We start from the raw sequence: 18561 nt of genomic DNA, 5'->3' as shown, positions 1-18561 counted from the left end.
CTTTATAATAAAACGGAAGTACACAACATTGTTTTGGTAGACTTTATAATTTTAATAAATGGTTACAAATAGGTTATACATAAATTATAAATTAATCCATATATTAATTGTAACCAATAAAACCTTAATTGTAACAGAAAATTTTAAATGGGTTATTCCAAATTGATAGTTCATGGATATTCCAAACTTTATTTTCGGAAGATCACGTATATAGTTTCAATTATCTAGAATCACAATATCACCAATTTATTTTCTACATATTTTATTGATAAACCACATCAATAAAAAAGTTATTAAGGGATAAAAATATACTCTTAATCATAAAAAAAGAATCAAATCTCGCTAATTTAACAAGATTAATCGTGATCTTCGGGATCATATTCAGAAATTAAAAATTAAATCTTAATGATAGATTAGAGCCGTGTTAGAGCATGGGTTGAAATTCTTTTTATTATATCATAATTTTAGAATAAAATATAATTTATATGATTGATTTTAAAAGTTTTTCAGGTCCTAATCTAATATTAATCGTGATCTTTGGAATCATATTTTATTCTAAAATTATGATATAAATAAAAAGATTCAACCCGTGCTCTAGCACGGGTCCTAATCTAATCTAGTGGTAATTTACTTTGTCAACAATGAATGTTACAGTAGAATATAAACCGGAGTCTCTTTGGTTTAAAGTTTAAACACTACAATACATGTGTAAATTGCGAGTAAACCGGTTTTTTCTAAATGTGTTTGTGGGCCATTGCTGACTTGTTTCACAAGTGCATGCAATAGCCAATAGGATAAACGGTACAGTAAAAACCATTGGAATGAAGCTAGATGTGATTGAGGGTAACAATTCTACCGCCAGATACTCAGAAATCAAAGATGTCTATTTTCACTACTCCAACTATTCGAGCATACTTCAAAAACTACTCTTTTCAACACAACAGGATTTACAGTTTCTTTTGAAGAGAAGTATAAACCAGATGGAGATATCCTAATGGCCTCTTAACTCCTGAATATAATGGCCTAATTGCTGAGCACCAACGAACAAGGCATCGGCTGCCAGAATAACTCCAAACTACATATATGACATGACATGAGATGAGATCAGCAGTCATGAGGAATATGGTTTACAAAAGCTACAAAGATTTTGATTCACAAAACTTACCAGACGCGCAGTATATACTAAACGGTATCCCCAACCTTCTTTGGCAGCTTGAGCTCTTTGCTGGTCTGTCCAACTGCAAGCAAAAGAGAATACATGAATACAATGCCAATCCTGCATATGATGTACAAGATAGCTAGGCCATTGACTTACAGTCACTTCAAACAAATACAAGGCCTATCCATTGTACTCCTCATTGTCTTTCAAACCATTACTTTTCAAGGTATAAGAAAGTCTGAGTAGCAAAAAGAGAGACTTACCCAAGGAACTCTGAAAAACCTCCAATCCCAGCAAGCTTCAAGGGTTGAACACCTTCTGTGACTAGATCCTGCTATCAAACAATGAATGAATTAGTAGTTATCGATGTTGTAGACTTTCTAATTCTAAAATGAAACTGAATATTCCAAAAGCACAAAACACAAAGTTGAAAACAATTGTATAACCTCGTCTTGAGCGGATTCCAAACCGCCTTGTACCCAGAAAAGATTCTCATACCCTGCATTACGAAGCAGCTCGCAAGCAGCTAAGGATCTGAAAACACAAAGTTTTCGAGTCAAGTGTAAATATGAGGATCATCCAACAATATGAACCCTGTGATTCACAGTTATACTATCAACATACTAACTCTGAATAATGTAATATATAGGCAGAGAACCTAGCCAGCCAATTATTCATGATCACATAAAAGTAACCACATAATTAAAACATGGTTAGTTACTCTATTCTACTTAGTAAGGAGCAGTGAGTCCCTTAGCATTCAAGAAGCCTGTTTCTTGTATTAAGTACCTCAATCCTTTTTGGCAAGCAACAATCAGCTCTGCTTCTTTTGGGAATTTCTCCTCAACCTTTGATAAAAAGAGCCTACAAACGAAAAAAACAAAAACAAGAAGCAAATAAGAATGTGAAAAGGCATACAAGAAGGTCCTCTTAATCTCACAGACATACCTATTAAAAGATAATGTAGGTGCACCACTCCACCATCCCCCTGTAGAAGCAGAAACATGGTGAAATCTCCGCAAAAAGTTAATAAAATGGGATTATACAAGTTATAGTCTCTATCCTAGGTGAAATTAGAGGATAACATACATTGCAAAGATGAACATAAACAACGAGTTGATCCAATATCCCTATATTCAATAGGTCAAAAATGGTGAAGAAGTGTACCCATAGCAAAACTGGTGACTTTTTTGGAAAGAGTTCCAGCGTCAAGGTTGTCATCATTGTCGAAGATAGGAACCCAGGTAGAGCCTTTAACCCATGCCTTTTGAGAAAAATAGAGAACGGAAAAAACGATGAAGAACAATTACCTCAGTGAAACACTATAATCCAAGGGTATATTCTCTGACAGTGGGCAAGGAGCTAGAACTAACTTAAGAACACGACATGCTAGGGTGAGATACATGAATCAAATTCTATGCAAATAAAATGAAAACTCAAAGGTGAAGGTGGACAATATATCATCTATGGATAGCAAGGAGTCTAATAATCCAAAATTAATCTATGAATGTACCTTGTTGCGCTCGCTAGAGGGGCGGACATCAAGAAGAGGTTTGTTTGAAAGAGAAATAGCATAGCCTGCTTCTCTTGGTGTAAGAAGCTTCACTTTTCCTTCCCTTAACTAAAATCAAAACAACAAAATTTGATTGAACCATCTATAATCTATCTAGAAGTGCATAAGGGGTGATTCAGATTATTACCAAACCATCCCAACGCTTTTTAGCAGCAGCCATGTCTCTCATTTGCTTAAGATCAATATCTTCATCAACAGCTTGCATCCTAACAACACCTACTCTCTAAAACAAAGCAACAACATATATGTTCTTTTTTACTTCCTCATTACAGAAAACGATATAAATCCATAAAAAGCGAAATGGAGAAATCAACTTACAAGGCGGCGAACAGTGGAAAGGGATGGACTGCATCCTCTGGGAAAATTATTAAGTTGAGAGGTCATCCTCGAGCTCTGGTTTTTGTAAAGATTAGAACGAGAAGCTAATAGAGGATTTAGAACGGGAAGAGATAAAGACTCCATTAGGTTCCAGCAGTGAGTAGTGACTGAGAAGATAATCTTCTTCTTCGCGTTTGCGCATCAACAGAGAAGCCGAAAGAAGAAAAGATTATTGGACCGAGTGATCTGTTTTGGCTTTTACTGAACCAGTTAACCCGACTCGGTTCGTGACCGCCTCATTTGGTTAGAAAAATTTCGATTGGAGGTCCATAAACCGGCTCCACATCAGAATTGTGATTGGATTTAAAAGTTCAGCCCAAGAGCCCATAAAGATCCACATCCACAGTCATCGCTTATGAAATTAAAATCAGGTTCATTTTGATATTACATGAATATTTTGTTCCTTTTAAATAATTATCTTTCAAAATTTAAAATTGGTACAAAATCTGTTCTCAATTGTTGTTTTATTTTTAGCTTTCTAAGCTACCTTCAATAGTCTTTCCACCCAGAAAAACATACTAAATTTTACATATTATTTAGATTTAGTTACGGAGATAAATATTGTTTGATATAAATGATCCAAATCAAAAAACCATTTTCTTATATATATATATATATATATATATATCACTTTTTAGGCATTGTATTTTAGCTCTTTTCCATAAATGGAATATGCAATGGAGTTTTCCACTAATTACATTATAGAATTGACAAGCAACATATCAGGATATGTAAAAAAGGTTGTAACTAGGTCTTTAAATTGTTATGAACTTGCTTTCTCTTAGAGAATTAACTGGTTTTTAGTCAATGTATTATGGCAGTTGAAGCGTGATCTGACTCGCTACAATAACTGTAAAGGAAGGCTAAGGTTGTGTCGGCTAGGTGTTGGTGATTTGGTTGGTAATATCCTACCTATTGATAGGTATATGACTGCACATGAAGATACAGTTAAAAGAGAGTATTATATGTATATATATATATATATTATATTTTGTAATTTCAAAAAAAGTAACTTGATATTTAAATAGAATTCAAAAAATTAAATCTGAAAATGAATAAAAACTAATAAATTAAAATATATATATATAAGTTTTCTTAGCATAAAATAAATATATATATATATATATATATATATATGTTAGTTAAAAGCTTTCAAATTATTTAACTGATACAAATTAAGAGAAAATAACATCAGTTTCGTATAATCCATATAAAACAAATAAATAGCTATATTAGTTTTAACAATTGATGTGAAATTATATAATTAACATCACTTTTTTATTAATGTAAATTTGTATCGATTTTTTAAGTAATGTTAATATAAATTATAAATTATATCGATTGTGTAAGTGATGTAAAACTATATTTTGTATCATTAATTTTAAAATGATGCAAATTAATAGAAATTTATATCAATTATACTGAATTGATGTAAATCAGATTATTGATAGCATCAGTTAGTTGAATCGATGTTAAAAATTATTATTTGTATCAATCATAAAAAATAATTCAAATTTAAATCATTTATTTATTTGACACAAATTAACTGATGCAACCTGCTCTTTTTTGTAGTGACATTATCTTTTACAGAACCAATGAGGAACAGGTATGTTTGTTCCTAGTCAGCACATCAATAAACACTTATTCAAGTGAAGTGAATAATGTAATGACAAGTGTAACTCTTCACAAGGTGGATATCATGACAGTATGAAATTCTTGAGCATATATTTTCTGACGCAGCGGAAAGGAATTAGATAGGCGTGTTATAAGACATATGAGAATGTTAAGTAAGCTAAATCTAAAGAACATGCATAGAGAAGATTATGTATCCGATATCACCATTGAGCCCTTTTGCGACTGAAATGTTCATCCATTTACTTAGCATATCATGTCATCAGTGCAGGGAATATATCAAGTCTGTCAGAGACTATGTTCCACGAAATTGATGAAGAAATACAAGAACAAGAAAAGAAAAAAAACCAACGTTGATTTTTTGCTGATCAATCAATTGAACTGTCTAGTATGCGATCCTGCATGCAGAGAGGTCTGATGTACTCTGCACACCTATTCTACTATCCTGAAGTATTATATATGATGTGTACTTAATTTAAAGCCTGGAAGGCAAGGCACCATTATCGGTCACTGGAATAGATGTAAAATCACCATAATCAAACAGGCCATAGTAGATAATGATTATTAAGCTTACTTTTATCATTCACACACAAACGTCATAGACAGTGGGTTTACTTAAACAACATCCAGAAGAAAAACCTAGAGGGCCACACACAAGTCATAAGAAAGAAACAAAAGGGTAAAAGGTTGCAGTGTATCACGATCTGAAAACACCAAAGAGCAGAGCTGACTCCTCCGTCAGTCATCTTATTAGGCAAAAGGAACATCCAATATTTTCACCACTGGTCAAACCTTAGCAGTAACAACTAGCTTCCGTCTTCCCACTTCACTTCCGTTAAATTCCAAGGCCTTGTCATTTGCGTCATCTCCGACGATAATAACAGAAGCAGGTATTGATTGACTATTGTTGGTTGGTTTACAACTTCCAAGCTTCTATTTGCAGGAGATTACGCTCAAGTTTGAACAAGAAGTCAAGAACGACCAGAGAAAAAAAAAACAGTCAAAAGTGTAGTGTTGGAAACGGTCAGAAAGTTACCGAATTGGTTAAATCTATTTTCCTGTTGTATCTGAACTTGACATACAAAACTACAATACAAAAACACACACCCCAATAAATTGAACGACACACTCAAATACAATCTTGACATCAAACCCCATTTTCATTCTGTTGCTCGACTTCTGTCCAACCAATCCACGCTCTTACGTGCTCTCTCCATCGGCTGAGACTTATCTCTGTATATGTCCACGCTTCTCCTCGACCTCTCCATTTCCTCAAATGGAACCTTCAGCTTCTCCGGTTTCTCTATGTGGCTCAACTTGTATCCCTGAAACCTTAGTCTGTCTACGCTTTTCCTCGGTTTTTCTCGTCCGTCCTTACTCTTCCTTGGCGCATCTACACTATGCCGAGGAGGTTGTTCACACCCTTCCATGCTTCTTCTTGAGAAAGAACTGTTTCTTTTCGATGTGGATTTCTCCACAGCGCACACAAACTTCTTGAGATGGCCAATGTATTCTGGAAAGAGTTCAAGATCACAATGGTTTCCACCTTTGAGCCATAGCGGTTCATATTTCTCTCTGCAAAGTTCCCAAAGCTGCTTCCCATGTGAGAAGTCAACCACATCATCCGCTGTTCCCTGCAAACAGAAAAGATTTCAACATAATTAAAACTGAGAAAGAATGGATCTTGCACGACAAACTGCTCAGCCTAGAACTCGGTTAACTCAAATATACCAATGAATAAACTTCGATCTCGGAAACTTACATGAATGACGAGGACAGGACACTTCACCAGCATAATCTTATGTTTTGACATATGCATTACAAAAATATATGTGTTGAAATTATAAAATCAAACATTTAAAAAATTACTAATATTCTTAAATAGTTTTTTTTAAATGATACATATTAATATTTGAAATTTGATTATTCTAAAATAAATTTTATCGTTAGACATTCAGTTTAATAATCTCATTTAACTATTTATATCATCGTAAAACCATAATTCACTTCTTCATGGATTAGAGTTAAAATTTAATAACAAAAATAATATGAGCATCATATAAGATAATATGTTTATTGGTTAGTATTTTAAATTTAACAATAAAAATAATCAGTCAAAGATCAGTTAACATCCACAAAAATTTTGGAAATCTAAAAATATCTTAAATATTATTCTTCTATATGTCATAATTTCATAAGTAATACTTTTGTCAATTTTCATCAATTAACCAAAAATTCATTAATACAAACTCATTTTTTCTATTTTTTTCTTCAGGTTTCTCATATTACTACATGCATTAAAATCTTTAAAATAAAACATGTAAGACTATACTAATACACATCATGTATTGAATTTTTTTTTTTAAGTTTATTATTCTTTCAATATTTTGTGTACTTGTTTACAATAAAAAATTATATTACATTGATAAATACAATTAGTTAAATAACTTATGTTATTCATTATTTATTGATTAATATACATTATTGATATATTAAGTTTTTGCTTACACATGTCAAATTTTATTAAGAACAAACATATAATATAATTAGCATACAATGAAAATATATTAATTTTGTTAGTTTTCCTTTTTGATTAGATAAATAAATGTTTTATATTAATTAAGTTTTTGCTTACACATGTCAAATTTTATTGAGAACATACATATAATATAATTAGCATACAATGGAAAATATATTAATTTTGTTAGTTTTTCTTTTTGATTTAGAAAGATAAATGTTTTAAAATAAAAACATATAAAATTCTGTAAATATAATTAGCTCTGTCCTATTACGTTTATACGAAAAAAAAAAAATTGATACGTGTCAACATCTAATTAATATATTTGACACGTGTCACGATCTTGTTAATGAATAACTTTGACATCAAGCTTTATATAATAAGATATTAGGAAATGTCTCACTAACCATTTGTAATTAAAGTATACTAACCATTTATTAAAGTATTAGGAAATAAATCTATACCAACCATTTATTAAAGTATTAGGAAATGCCTCACTTGTTGTGTGGATTTGTAATTAATATAAAAAAATATGTAATATTTTGCAATTATTCATTTATATACTTTAATAAATGGTTAGTATCTTATTGACTGAATTGATTATTTAATATTTTATATTAGATGAATATATTGTTCCTTTTAAATAATTATCTTTCAAATTTTAAAAGTGGTACAAAATTTGTTCTCAATTGTTGTTTTATTTTTAGCTTTCTAAGCTACCTCAATAGTCTTTTCACCCAGAAAAACATAATAAATTTTACATATTATTTAGATTCAGTTACGGAGATAAATTTTGTTCGAGATAATTGATCCAAATCAGAAGACCATTTTTTGATATATCACTTTTTACGCATTGTATTTTAGCTCTTTTCCATAAATAGAATATGCAATGGAGTTTTTCAATAATTATATTATAGAATTGACAAGCAACATATTAGTAGTGAAAGTGGAGCGATAGATAACTGGCTAAGTGCCAAACCATTCTTGATTAACCAGTTCTAGAGTCCGTTTGTCCTCTCACTCATAAACGTGGCGAGTCAAATGGACCTGGTAACTATTTTCCATCCTTAATTTGGTCATTCTTTGTAACGTGACTCATACATGTTTCTCCGGTGGCTGTGGCAATGTCATGTTTTGTTTCTTTTAGAAACATTTGAGGAGTAAGTGATAGATATAATAGTCAATTTACATGTATCAGTTTGTTATTATCTTAGTGTATAATAATCGGTTTTTTTTGTACCAGGCGATCTTTATGCCAACCGAACAAGAACAATATTTGTCCTATAATACATTCTATGTCATGCTGCTGTGTGGTTTTGGTACAGAGAATGGGGTTCGACTTTTTGAACTACAAGATTTAAGTGGTGAAGGACAAGGAATAAGAGGCTACGTGAAAGTTGCAGTTACTCAGTTTGTGGAAATGAGTGGTCTTTACTGTTCACCTAGTGTTGGGGGTGGATTGACTCGATAGGTATTGATTGACTATTGTTGGTTGGTTTCCAACTTCCAAGCTTATATTTGCAGGATATTACAGTTCAAGTTTGAACAAGAAGTCAAGAACAACCAGAGAAAAAAAACAGTCAAAAGTGTAGTGTTGGAAACGGTCAGAAAGTTACCGAATTGGTTAAATCTATTTTCCTGTTGTATCTGAACTTGACATACAAAACTACAATACAAAAACACACACCCCAATAAATTGAACGACACACTCAAATACAATCTTGACATCAAACCCCATTTTCATTCTGTTGCTCGACTTCTGTCCAACCAATCCACGCTCTTACGTGCTCTCTCCATCGGCTGAGACTTATCTCTGTATATGTCCACGCTTCTCCTCGACCTCTCCATTTCCTCAAATGGAACCTTCAGCTTCTCCGGTTTCTCTATGTGGCTCAACTTGTATCCCTGAAACCTTAGTCTGTCTACGCTTTTCCTCGGTTTTTCTCGTCCGTCCTTACTCTTCCTTGGCGCATCTACACTATGCCGAGGAGGTTGTTCACACCCTTCCATGCTTCTTCTTGAGAAAGAACTGTTTCTTTTCGATGTGGATTTCTCCACAGCGCAGACAAACTTCTTGAGATGACCAATGTATTCTGGAAAGAGTTCAAGATCACAATGGTTTCCACCTTTGAGCCATAGCGGTTCATATTTCTCTTGGCAAAGTTCCCAAAGCTGCTTTCCATGTGAGAAGTCAACCACATCATCCGCTGTTCCCTGCAAACAGAAAAGCTTTCAACATAATTAAAACTAATACTGACAAAGAATGGATCTTGCACGACAAACTGTTCAGCCTATAACTTAAATTTTCAATAAATAATCTTTGATCTTGGAAACTTACATGAATGACGAGGACAGGACACCTCACCAGCGTAATTTTGTCAATGTTCTGAAGAAGACCAAACAAAAACGAAGTCAAGGAGGAAGAATGTTTAGAAGCAACATTATGTATAGAAATCAAAAGGGTATTGTATATTACCTTGTATATGTCAAACCAATAAGTTCGCTTAACAGGATACATAACTCTAAGCCCAGAAAGAATTGGACTATGAAGAATGGAAGCTCTAAGTCGAGGCAAACGTGCAGCTAGATCGACAGTTGGACCACTACCAACAGATTGACCATAGAGGATAATGTTCTCCTGCTTTGCCCCATAATTCTCTTCAAGACATTTGTAAGCAGCCTCAATATCAGCATAAGTATTTTGTTCGGTGGGCTGCAACAAAACAGGATAATTATGTAGAGATGGACCAAACAGTTGAATCACAGAACTAAAGAAAGCTTTGAGATCTGTAGTAACTCACCTTCCCTGATGATTGGCCATACCCTGAATAGTCATACCTGCAAACAACCACAGCATATTCAAATGATTTTTCCCATGTTATAAGATGGAAGTTGTAAACTTATGAGGTAAATCCTACTATATATTCAGGTTCATTGGTAGAAACAGATCTTGAATTTCTAGAAATGGAAAAACTTATCCCATGACTACTTACTTGATGTCAACAATCAAAACTCAAACATCTCAACCTCAAAAACTACTTTTTGTCTCTAGGAGTAGTAGAGATCCCGATTTAGAACAAACCCTAGTGACAAAAATCTCCCATAAACAAAAACAAAAACTATACTCTTCTAGTAAAATCCTAGATTTTTTATGAGTGCTGCAACCTAAACTTTTAGTAGATTGCAATAAGTTATGCCAATTTTGGATCTTGAAGCTTTGAATCAACTACTTTGCACAAACCCAGAAAGCAGAGCAGAGCTAAGCTAAATATAGAAAGAAAAAAAAATCTGATCTGGGCAAAAAAAGATAGAAACAGAGAAAGAAGGGAACTACTAACCCCATAAGATTGACGCGGAGGTGAATACTAAGCTCGATGAAGAGCTCATACATCTGACCGATGTCGGCAGCATTACCATGAGAATAGAGAAGAGTAGTGACGGCCATAGGGTACCTGATGTACATGGCCACGATCTCGGTGCCTCGGCGCGTGGGCAGCCGCAAAATATCGACATTTTCTCGATGTGGAAAAGGGTTCATGAGAAGAAGCTCCGTTGTTTCATCTCTGATAAGCTTGTACGACGGCGGATTCGGTGGAAAAAAAGCTAACTTGGCGGCCATTGAAGAAGTCACACCTCCCATCTTACTCTAAAAACAGAGTCCACCACCACTCTCCAAACTCTGTCTCTATGTGTTGTATATGCGAATCGTTGTGGTATAGTAGTGTGTAAGTCGTTCAGAGAAGAAGACGAAGATGTTGATGATGATTGCGAGGAAACATTCTTTTCTTTTTCCTTTTGTCTTTCTTTTAGAGAGAGAGAGACTCTGGAGTCTGCGTCTGGGCTATGAGACCGATTTGATTTGTTGAAGCTAAATAATTTGTTGTCAACAAATTAAAAAAAACCTTAATGTTTTTGTTTTTGTAGTACAAAAAATTGCAAATTGTTAAATGGTATTTAAATTGTTATTGTCCATAACGAAAATGGGGATCCTGTCTCTTTCTCTCTGTATTTGCGTCTAAAAGTATAAAAACAAAAAACCATTATTTGGGGATTTCCAAAAACTAAAAATTTGACCTGTCTTCTTTTTGTTTTCTTTTGTTTTGGAAAATTGTTTATACATAAGAGACTTTTACAAAAGGAGTATTTCTTTTAACAATGAAGTTAACTTGGGTTTATTCATGCATTTTTGATTAATTTGGTGTGATTTTTTTGAAATCTTAATATATTGGGTATTTCATTGAGCTATTAAGGTGAGTAAGAGAATGTATGTTTACCTAATCAATTTTGTTTAGGTATGTAATCGATTTTTATATTTTAATCATTTGTATTGAAGAGTTATTATCTTATTGGCCTCTTATACTACACATGATAAATCATGAGAGCATGTGTGATTCACATGGGATAACATCATCAAGTCCATTACAAAGTTAAAAGATTCTAAATATTCCCAACTTTGTGTAGGCTACATTTGTTGTCTATAGTATGATTTCAGATTCAATGAAAGAAAATGTCTAATTTTTGGGGTACTAACTATTAAAATTTTAAGATACAACAAATGAATTTACAGGTTGTAGAGTTTGAAGGTACACGTGGATGGTTGGTTGCCTTAGAATTGTATTTACTGGCTGGATCATGGGATGGGGGACCAATACAGTACAATTAACCCCCTCCTCCATCTTTTTTTGCAGTCAACTTTTATTTTTATATCCCTATGTATACAAAAATATAAACTTAAGTATTCTATAATCTAATAATTCGTATATTAATAAGATAATAAGAAAGTTTAGGCCAGCGTTCTCGGCGTACCTTGACGACATCAAGACTGATAGGGAGTAATTCTCTTCTTTCTCTTTATCTCTAATTTCTAGAAATGCTAATGTAAGAGCGGATTCTTTGGCACGCCAAGCGCGTACATCTCCGCACCAAGTTTTATTTGTAAACAATTTCCCAACCAATTGGTTCGTTTGAGCTGATCTTTTGTTGTCAAAAAATAAAAAAAAAAAAATAAAAAAAAAAATAAAAAAATATGAGAGTTTAGGTAGCTCTAATGATAATTTTTAAAAGTGACAATATTTTTTGTTTGTCCAATGAGTGAAATAGGTTACAAACATGTTTTCGACGGTTTTATATCTCTATTATTTTGTCTAAAATAAATTGTGGATGTTCGAATGATAGTGACAATAATAATAATGTTGTATTCTAGTAATATAAAACGTTGACGATGGCTCCAAAAATAATTAATAGAGGAGGATAAGTATGTAGAGGTAAGCAAAGAGACAAGTGTGGAAACTAATGGAATAGCTGGTCGAGAAGCTAAAGGCAAAGGTTGGGATAACTATAAGAGAGTTCCAAGACAAGATCTGGCCTTGAAAATGAATCTTCAATGTCGCTCTATTCTCATACACTTTGTTTCCTCTCCTCTTTCTTTTACTATTATATTTAAATTGAGTCTATTATTTCTTGCGCTGTTAGGAGTGTTAGCCTGTTACTCATGCATATGATGAATACATATGGACCATTTCTTGTATATCCCGACAAATGTTGCATTTCCATATTCTGTTAAAGCGACTGAACAAGCACGATTGAGACTTTTTACTTCTTGATTTTTTTTTTGTCTTTTAAATGCATATTTCACTTTAATGGAATCTGCCATCATCATCAGTCGAGAATTTCATATAGATAAACGTGGGGAATATAGAGAATTATTTGTCACGCCTATAAGAGTTAGATATGAGGACTTTAGCTCGGATTAAGGTTATTTATTTATAGGTCATAACAAATCAATCACCTAGCTCAAAGGATCACTGCATTGTAGCAGTTATTCACGATAACAAAAAGACGTAAAAACAAAAAGATTGTTTCTCGCTGGTATTATAGATCCAAAAACGATCGATGCAAATAAAAAAACAATTCACGCGGTTTGTTGTCACAACTACGGATGAAGAGATTGAAGGACAGACTTTAGCTTTAAGAGTAACGGTGAAAGCAGGCTGGACTCATTATATATCTACTGGGCCATGTACAAACAAATCAATTCAAGTTGACCTTAAATCCACGAGTAAAAATATATTACTATAGGTCATAGACACAATTTTGTGTAATGGTATAGTACTGTTACATTTCCAATTTCTCTACACAACTTACGCTTTAAAAAATCATTGTGGGTCATTTGCGGCTGTATTAGCACTAAGTAAAGAACCCGGCATGGGTGAGAGGATAAGTGAGTCAGAGCATTGCATAAAATGTGTAAGCTTTTTGTCAGTTGTTCTTAGCTAACATGGGAAAGAAAAAGAAAAAGAGACACAAGTTTCTTGTATTATCTCCGGCAAACTTATTTAACTGGATTTGGGGCTAAGATTCCAGCTAGACGTAGCTGATCGATATACATAATTTTGTATAGGATTATCCATATTTTTTTTCTAGGTCAGCTCACTTGAGATTAGGCCTTTTACGCCAAATAAACATAATTTATTATTCTACAAAATCGAGTATTTCAGAGTTAGTTTTTCTATGCACCAAGATTCATCGTGAACAGACAGGCGGACTGAAAGCTATAGTCATTCGAAGGACAGTACATGATGGTTTGTATTCTGTCATCACCGACCAACCAAGAAAAAACACGCAAGTTCGGCCAATAACCTCGACTCCCTGAACCAGACATCATGAACGCTTGCCTAGGTTGAGGACTACTGAGTCCCTGGCCGACATCCCTACTTGGTAATCATAACTTTCTTTTTTATGATTCCTTTACTGAAGTCATAACTCTTTTGCTATTTAATGACGTCGATGGCCTTGATTACCCATATATAGTGCATCTTTTAGGATTCACCAAGATTCATGAATGGCTCTGAATAAACTTTGTCATATATGTCGGTGTGATTTCAATTGGGACATAATGCTTACAATTAAGACTAGTTTTCTCATGCATGATTTTGTTGGGTGTTGTTGGATCAGAAAGTGTGGCCCAATCGAGAGATTATGACAGAGGTTCCTTTTTAAGAGCACGATTTATAGGTATCAAACTTCTTGTTTCTTTAGGAACCTCTAGTACCAACTAAAGTTAGAAGATTAGGTTGGATTACAAGGTAGATCACGAGAGTAAATAGTTTTATCTCCGTAAGTTCCTTCATACCCTAGAGACAATGAATGATGTTATCCACAGATAGACAAAGAACTTTTTCAAAGGATTTCATAAAGTCTTAAAGCCTGGCGATCGCTTAGTGCCTAGATCCAGATCACCTTTACTATGATTGCAGCCTCACATCCCAAGTTAGTCATAACGGAAGGCGGAAAAGCAATTAGGAATGATAGATCATCAAAGAGAAATACATATTACTGTAGAAGCAGCTTAACTTTCGCATTTAGAGTTCAGCCAAAAACAATCGTTGAAGAGTGTAAGAATCTCATCTAAACAAAATGCAAGAGAGGGAGAGAGAGGGCACAGATAATCTCAGCTTTTTAAAATCCACGCCTTGGACGCTCTTCCGCTACATTCACTCTGATTGCTCTACCGTCCATGTTCTGTAAATAAAGACAGACGCAAGGAAAAGATCAATTGAGAGCTACATCACAATATCATGTTAAGTGCATTAGCATAACCATATATGAGGAAAAGGAGATTACCTGTCCATCAAGAGCAGCAATGGCGTCGTTAAGTTCAGTCTCGTTAGACATTGTGACAAATCCAAATCCACGTGAACGACCTGTCTCACGGTCATAAACCACCCTAGATTCCACAACTTTACCATGCTCACTGAAAACCTGTTCTAGACGACTATTGTCCACATCCCATGGGAGGTTCCCTACATAGACTCTGAATGCAGGTTCATATACCCGAGGTGCGCGTTCTGGACGTGATCCTCTTGGAGCTGCCTTGTTGACTGTGAGAAGACGTCCGTTCAGATCCTAATAAACCATGAAAATACCAACACAGATGCTCAGTAATGCTCTGAGAGTACCCAATTCGAATCAGTTGCTAAAATTTCGTAGCCACAAACAACTCAATATAGACACAACAAATGGGGGTCAGTAGTGAACAATTGAGACAAAAGATCAACCGATAAAATGCAAAAGCCTCCATATTCAATTTACAAAAACAAAAACAGAGAACGTGTGACAAATAGTAACATACAAAGTTTCAGATAACAGAAATCCACAGACCCAAAAACAAAAACTGTTTTCTTGGAGCAAAAAGACATGAACTCTGGTTGAACTAAGAACAACAATGCTACATATGCACCAAAATCAAATGAACAAGATCCCATTACACTAATACTTCAGATACCATTGAAACATATCAACTTACATAACGGTTGAACTTCTCGACAGCTGTCTCAGCTTCTTCCACGGTACTCATTGTCACAAATCCAAACCCACGACTCTGGTCGGTTTCCCTATTGTATATAACCTTCAACCAGAACAATTCAAAGAATAGTTAACAACAATATCCCTTGAGTTACAATATAACATCAACTGTATACATACACTCAAAACCAAAAGCATAATGTCAACAGATATGAACTCAACACACACAATTCTGACCACTTCAACAATTTAGAGAACCTCCAGACACACTTACAAGCCAAGCATTTCACTTTCCTCATTCATTTGACTAATACTTCGATGCTTATAGCAATGCACAGAACATATATGACCTTGACTTAAACAATGCATAACGAAACATAAACGCCATCATAACGAACCATAAGAGCACAAGAAGAAAGCAGCTAAAAATTCACCTCAGCGATTTCAACAGTACCGGCTTGCTCAAAGAGCATAGCCAAGGCTTGGCTATCAACATCATAAGCCAAATTCCCGACGAAGAGTTTCGCCTCTTCCGGTGGCTCAGGGAACTCAGCTCCTTCGCTGACATCTCCTTCCCCTTCCTGTGACTCGAAAGCCCCCTCGTTCTCCTCAACGGCGACGCTTCCTTCCCCACCTTCTTCAGCCCAATCGGAAGTCTGGGCAACGAAGGAGACAAAGGGGGATTTTTTAAGGTGGGTTTTGGTTTTGAGAGATAGGGAGAAGCTTGAGAAAGAGAGGGGCATGTTAATGCGTCCGGTGAGGAGAGAAACATTGGAGCAGCGAATTCTGGAGGAAGAGATGGAAGGATGGGAGAAAAGGGTAGAAGAGGAAGAATCCGCCATGGCTAAGGGCTTCAAGGTCGAGGTAACGATAGAAGAAGCCATTTTGGTGAATGTGAATTTGTGTGAGAGAGAGAGAGATAGAAGTGGAAGGAGAGGAAGGGAAGGGTTTTAGAACGGTGGGGCGAGATAAGGATAAGGAGGGCCGAGACAGCAAGTCTTCAAAATGGGCTCTTTACTACCAAAGAGTGAAAAATAATTTTAAGAAACCAAACCAAAAAAATAGGGCAAACAATTATTTTGAAACAAAACAAAATGAAAAGAATTGAATATGTGTTATATTTTTCACCCAATGGTTAATAATTTGCTGGTTCAATTTAGTATTTAAATCTGATTTGTAAGCACTGTAATTTATTTTTAATATATATAACAGTGAGCTACATTTTTGGAAGTTTTTGCCACATATCATTTAGTGATATTCTAAATAAATGTGGACACAAATACATTTTTCAAGTTTCAATCACAATTCCCTTGGTAAAATGTAAAGTGAATCTTACACTTATGTTTATTTCCATTTAACCTTTGTACATAGGAAATGCATATTCTTCGCGTTTATATATGATATATTTTTTACTTTTTTACTATGTAACATAGAGATGTTAATTTGTGTAAATCCACCATATTAAAATTTACAGTACATTCTTTTTAATCAAAAATATTTCAAACCTATTTAAATTTGCAATCCATTTCAAAAAAAAAAAAAAAAATTTGACCCAAATAATATAAGTATGTAATTTCTAATTAATTATTAATTATATAATATCATTAAATTATAATTATGAAAAACATATTTTCCGTTTTCCCTCATAAACTTTCACTTGAACTCTAATTTTTCTTTCACAATACAAAGTCTCATTTTCAATCTTATTCATGGACCTAAAATTGATCCGAAACTGACTTATTTTAAAGAAAAATAAGGAAACTTATTTTAAACTTTTTGATCCTAATATCTTCTCTATAATCAATACGAATATTTTAAACTTCATTCTTGGATCTTGATTCGAATATCTTTACTATAATTGATCAAGAACCAAGATTGAAGATTTCAGTTAGGAAATTTATTTTAAACTTTCTAGCTCTCTAAAGAACAACCTCATACGAACTATATAGGAAATTTAGGGGGAGGTATTGGTTTAGGATTGAGAAAGAATTTTAATGACTTTTTGTTTTTAAAAATCTTGCTGATTTTTAAAATCATAGAAAATTAGAAAGTAAAAATGAAGGATTCTATAAGAGATTGTTTAGAAAGTTATTTTAAATCTTGCTGATTTGTGTTTCCTAATCTTGTAAAATATTTCATAAAATCTTTCAAAATCTTTATATTTGATGAAAGAGTTTTCATGACTTTTGTTATGAAAGAAATGTTATAAAATCCTAAACCAATAACACAAAATTTGAATTCATTAACAATCCATGATTCTTTTGTTTTAATTGAATAACATAAAACTTTTAATGACTTTATAAGACTTTTAATCCAATAACACTAGATTTATCAAGATTTTAGATAACTTTTTACAAATCCACAACCAATAACACCAAATTTTTAAAGAGTTTTAAAAAGTCTTGATTGAATAACAACATATTTTACATAACTTTTAAAGTCATTAAAATTCTTTCAAAATCCTAAATCAATAACCCCCTCTTAGAAACGAAATACATATTAGCCTTGCCATTAGTAGTAGTTTCCTTCGGTGGAGGCTTGTGTGCAGGCGTGCAGCATTAGTATTGGTTTTGTCACGGGTTCGAGTCTCACTTTGAGTACTTCTGATTTGTTTAGCTTTAATCAATTATATGATTCTTTATGGGAAAAATGTCATTAAAATCATGAACTTTCAAATTTTGGCCATTTAAAACATGAACTTTGTTGTAGGCCATTTAAAACATCAACTTTCGTTGACTAGTTTTTTTAAACATGAAGTTTCATTGACCAGGCCAAAATAGACATGACGTTAAATCCGATAGTTGACCTACTAACAGATGTTACTATGCCATTAATCACTCCGTTACTGACAAAACGACATCGTTTTAATTGAAGTTTTAGTTTGAAATAATGTCATTTAAACCATGAACTTTTAAATATAGGCCATTTAAATCATGAACTTGTAAATGTATGTCATTTAAACCATGAACTTTTAATTTATGTCATTTAAACCATGAA

General features: G+C 33.6%; 3 protein-coding genes across 3 annotated transcripts; all 3 read right to left on the bottom strand.

The window, feature by feature from the left end:
- LOC104730970 (rhodanese-like domain-containing protein 11, chloroplastic) lies at nt 838-3302 on the bottom strand. Its single transcript, XM_010450220.2, has 10 exons — nt 3051-3302; nt 2860-2955; nt 2673-2780; nt 2327-2423; nt 2108-2147; nt 1949-2023; nt 1606-1693; nt 1423-1490; nt 1166-1238; nt 838-1075 (listed from the first exon to the last, which is right to left on the bottom strand). The coding sequence occupies exons 1-10, from the start codon at nt 3192-3194 to the stop codon at nt 992-994; spliced, it is 873 nt and encodes a 290-aa protein (XP_010448522.1). The 5' UTR covers nt 3195-3302; the 3' UTR covers nt 838-991.
- On the bottom strand, nt 8840-11128 carry LOC104730969 (protein ABHD17B). The gene is made up of 5 exons (XM_010450219.2): nt 10599-11128; nt 10062-10098; nt 9737-9973; nt 9599-9646; nt 8840-9474 (listed from the first exon to the last, which is right to left on the bottom strand). Exons 1-5 carry the CDS (start codon nt 10898-10900, stop codon nt 9001-9003), a joined length of 1098 nt encoding a protein of 365 aa, XP_010448521.1. The 5' UTR covers nt 10901-11128; the 3' UTR covers nt 8840-9000.
- LOC104730967 (31 kDa ribonucleoprotein, chloroplastic) lies at nt 14549-16551 on the bottom strand. Its single transcript, XM_010450218.2, has 4 exons — nt 15999-16551; nt 15566-15667; nt 14884-15165; nt 14549-14781 (listed from the first exon to the last, which is right to left on the bottom strand). The coding sequence occupies exons 1-4, from the start codon at nt 16446-16448 to the stop codon at nt 14719-14721; spliced, it is 897 nt and encodes a 298-aa protein (XP_010448520.1). The 5' UTR covers nt 16449-16551; the 3' UTR covers nt 14549-14718.

The sequence above is a fragment of the Camelina sativa genome, chromosome 12 (assembly GCF_000633955.1).
Source record: "Camelina sativa cultivar DH55 chromosome 12, Cs, whole genome shotgun sequence".
Taxonomy (NCBI): domain Eukaryota; kingdom Viridiplantae; phylum Streptophyta; class Magnoliopsida; order Brassicales; family Brassicaceae; genus Camelina; species Camelina sativa.
This window is presented reverse-complemented; position numbering and strand designations above follow the sequence as displayed.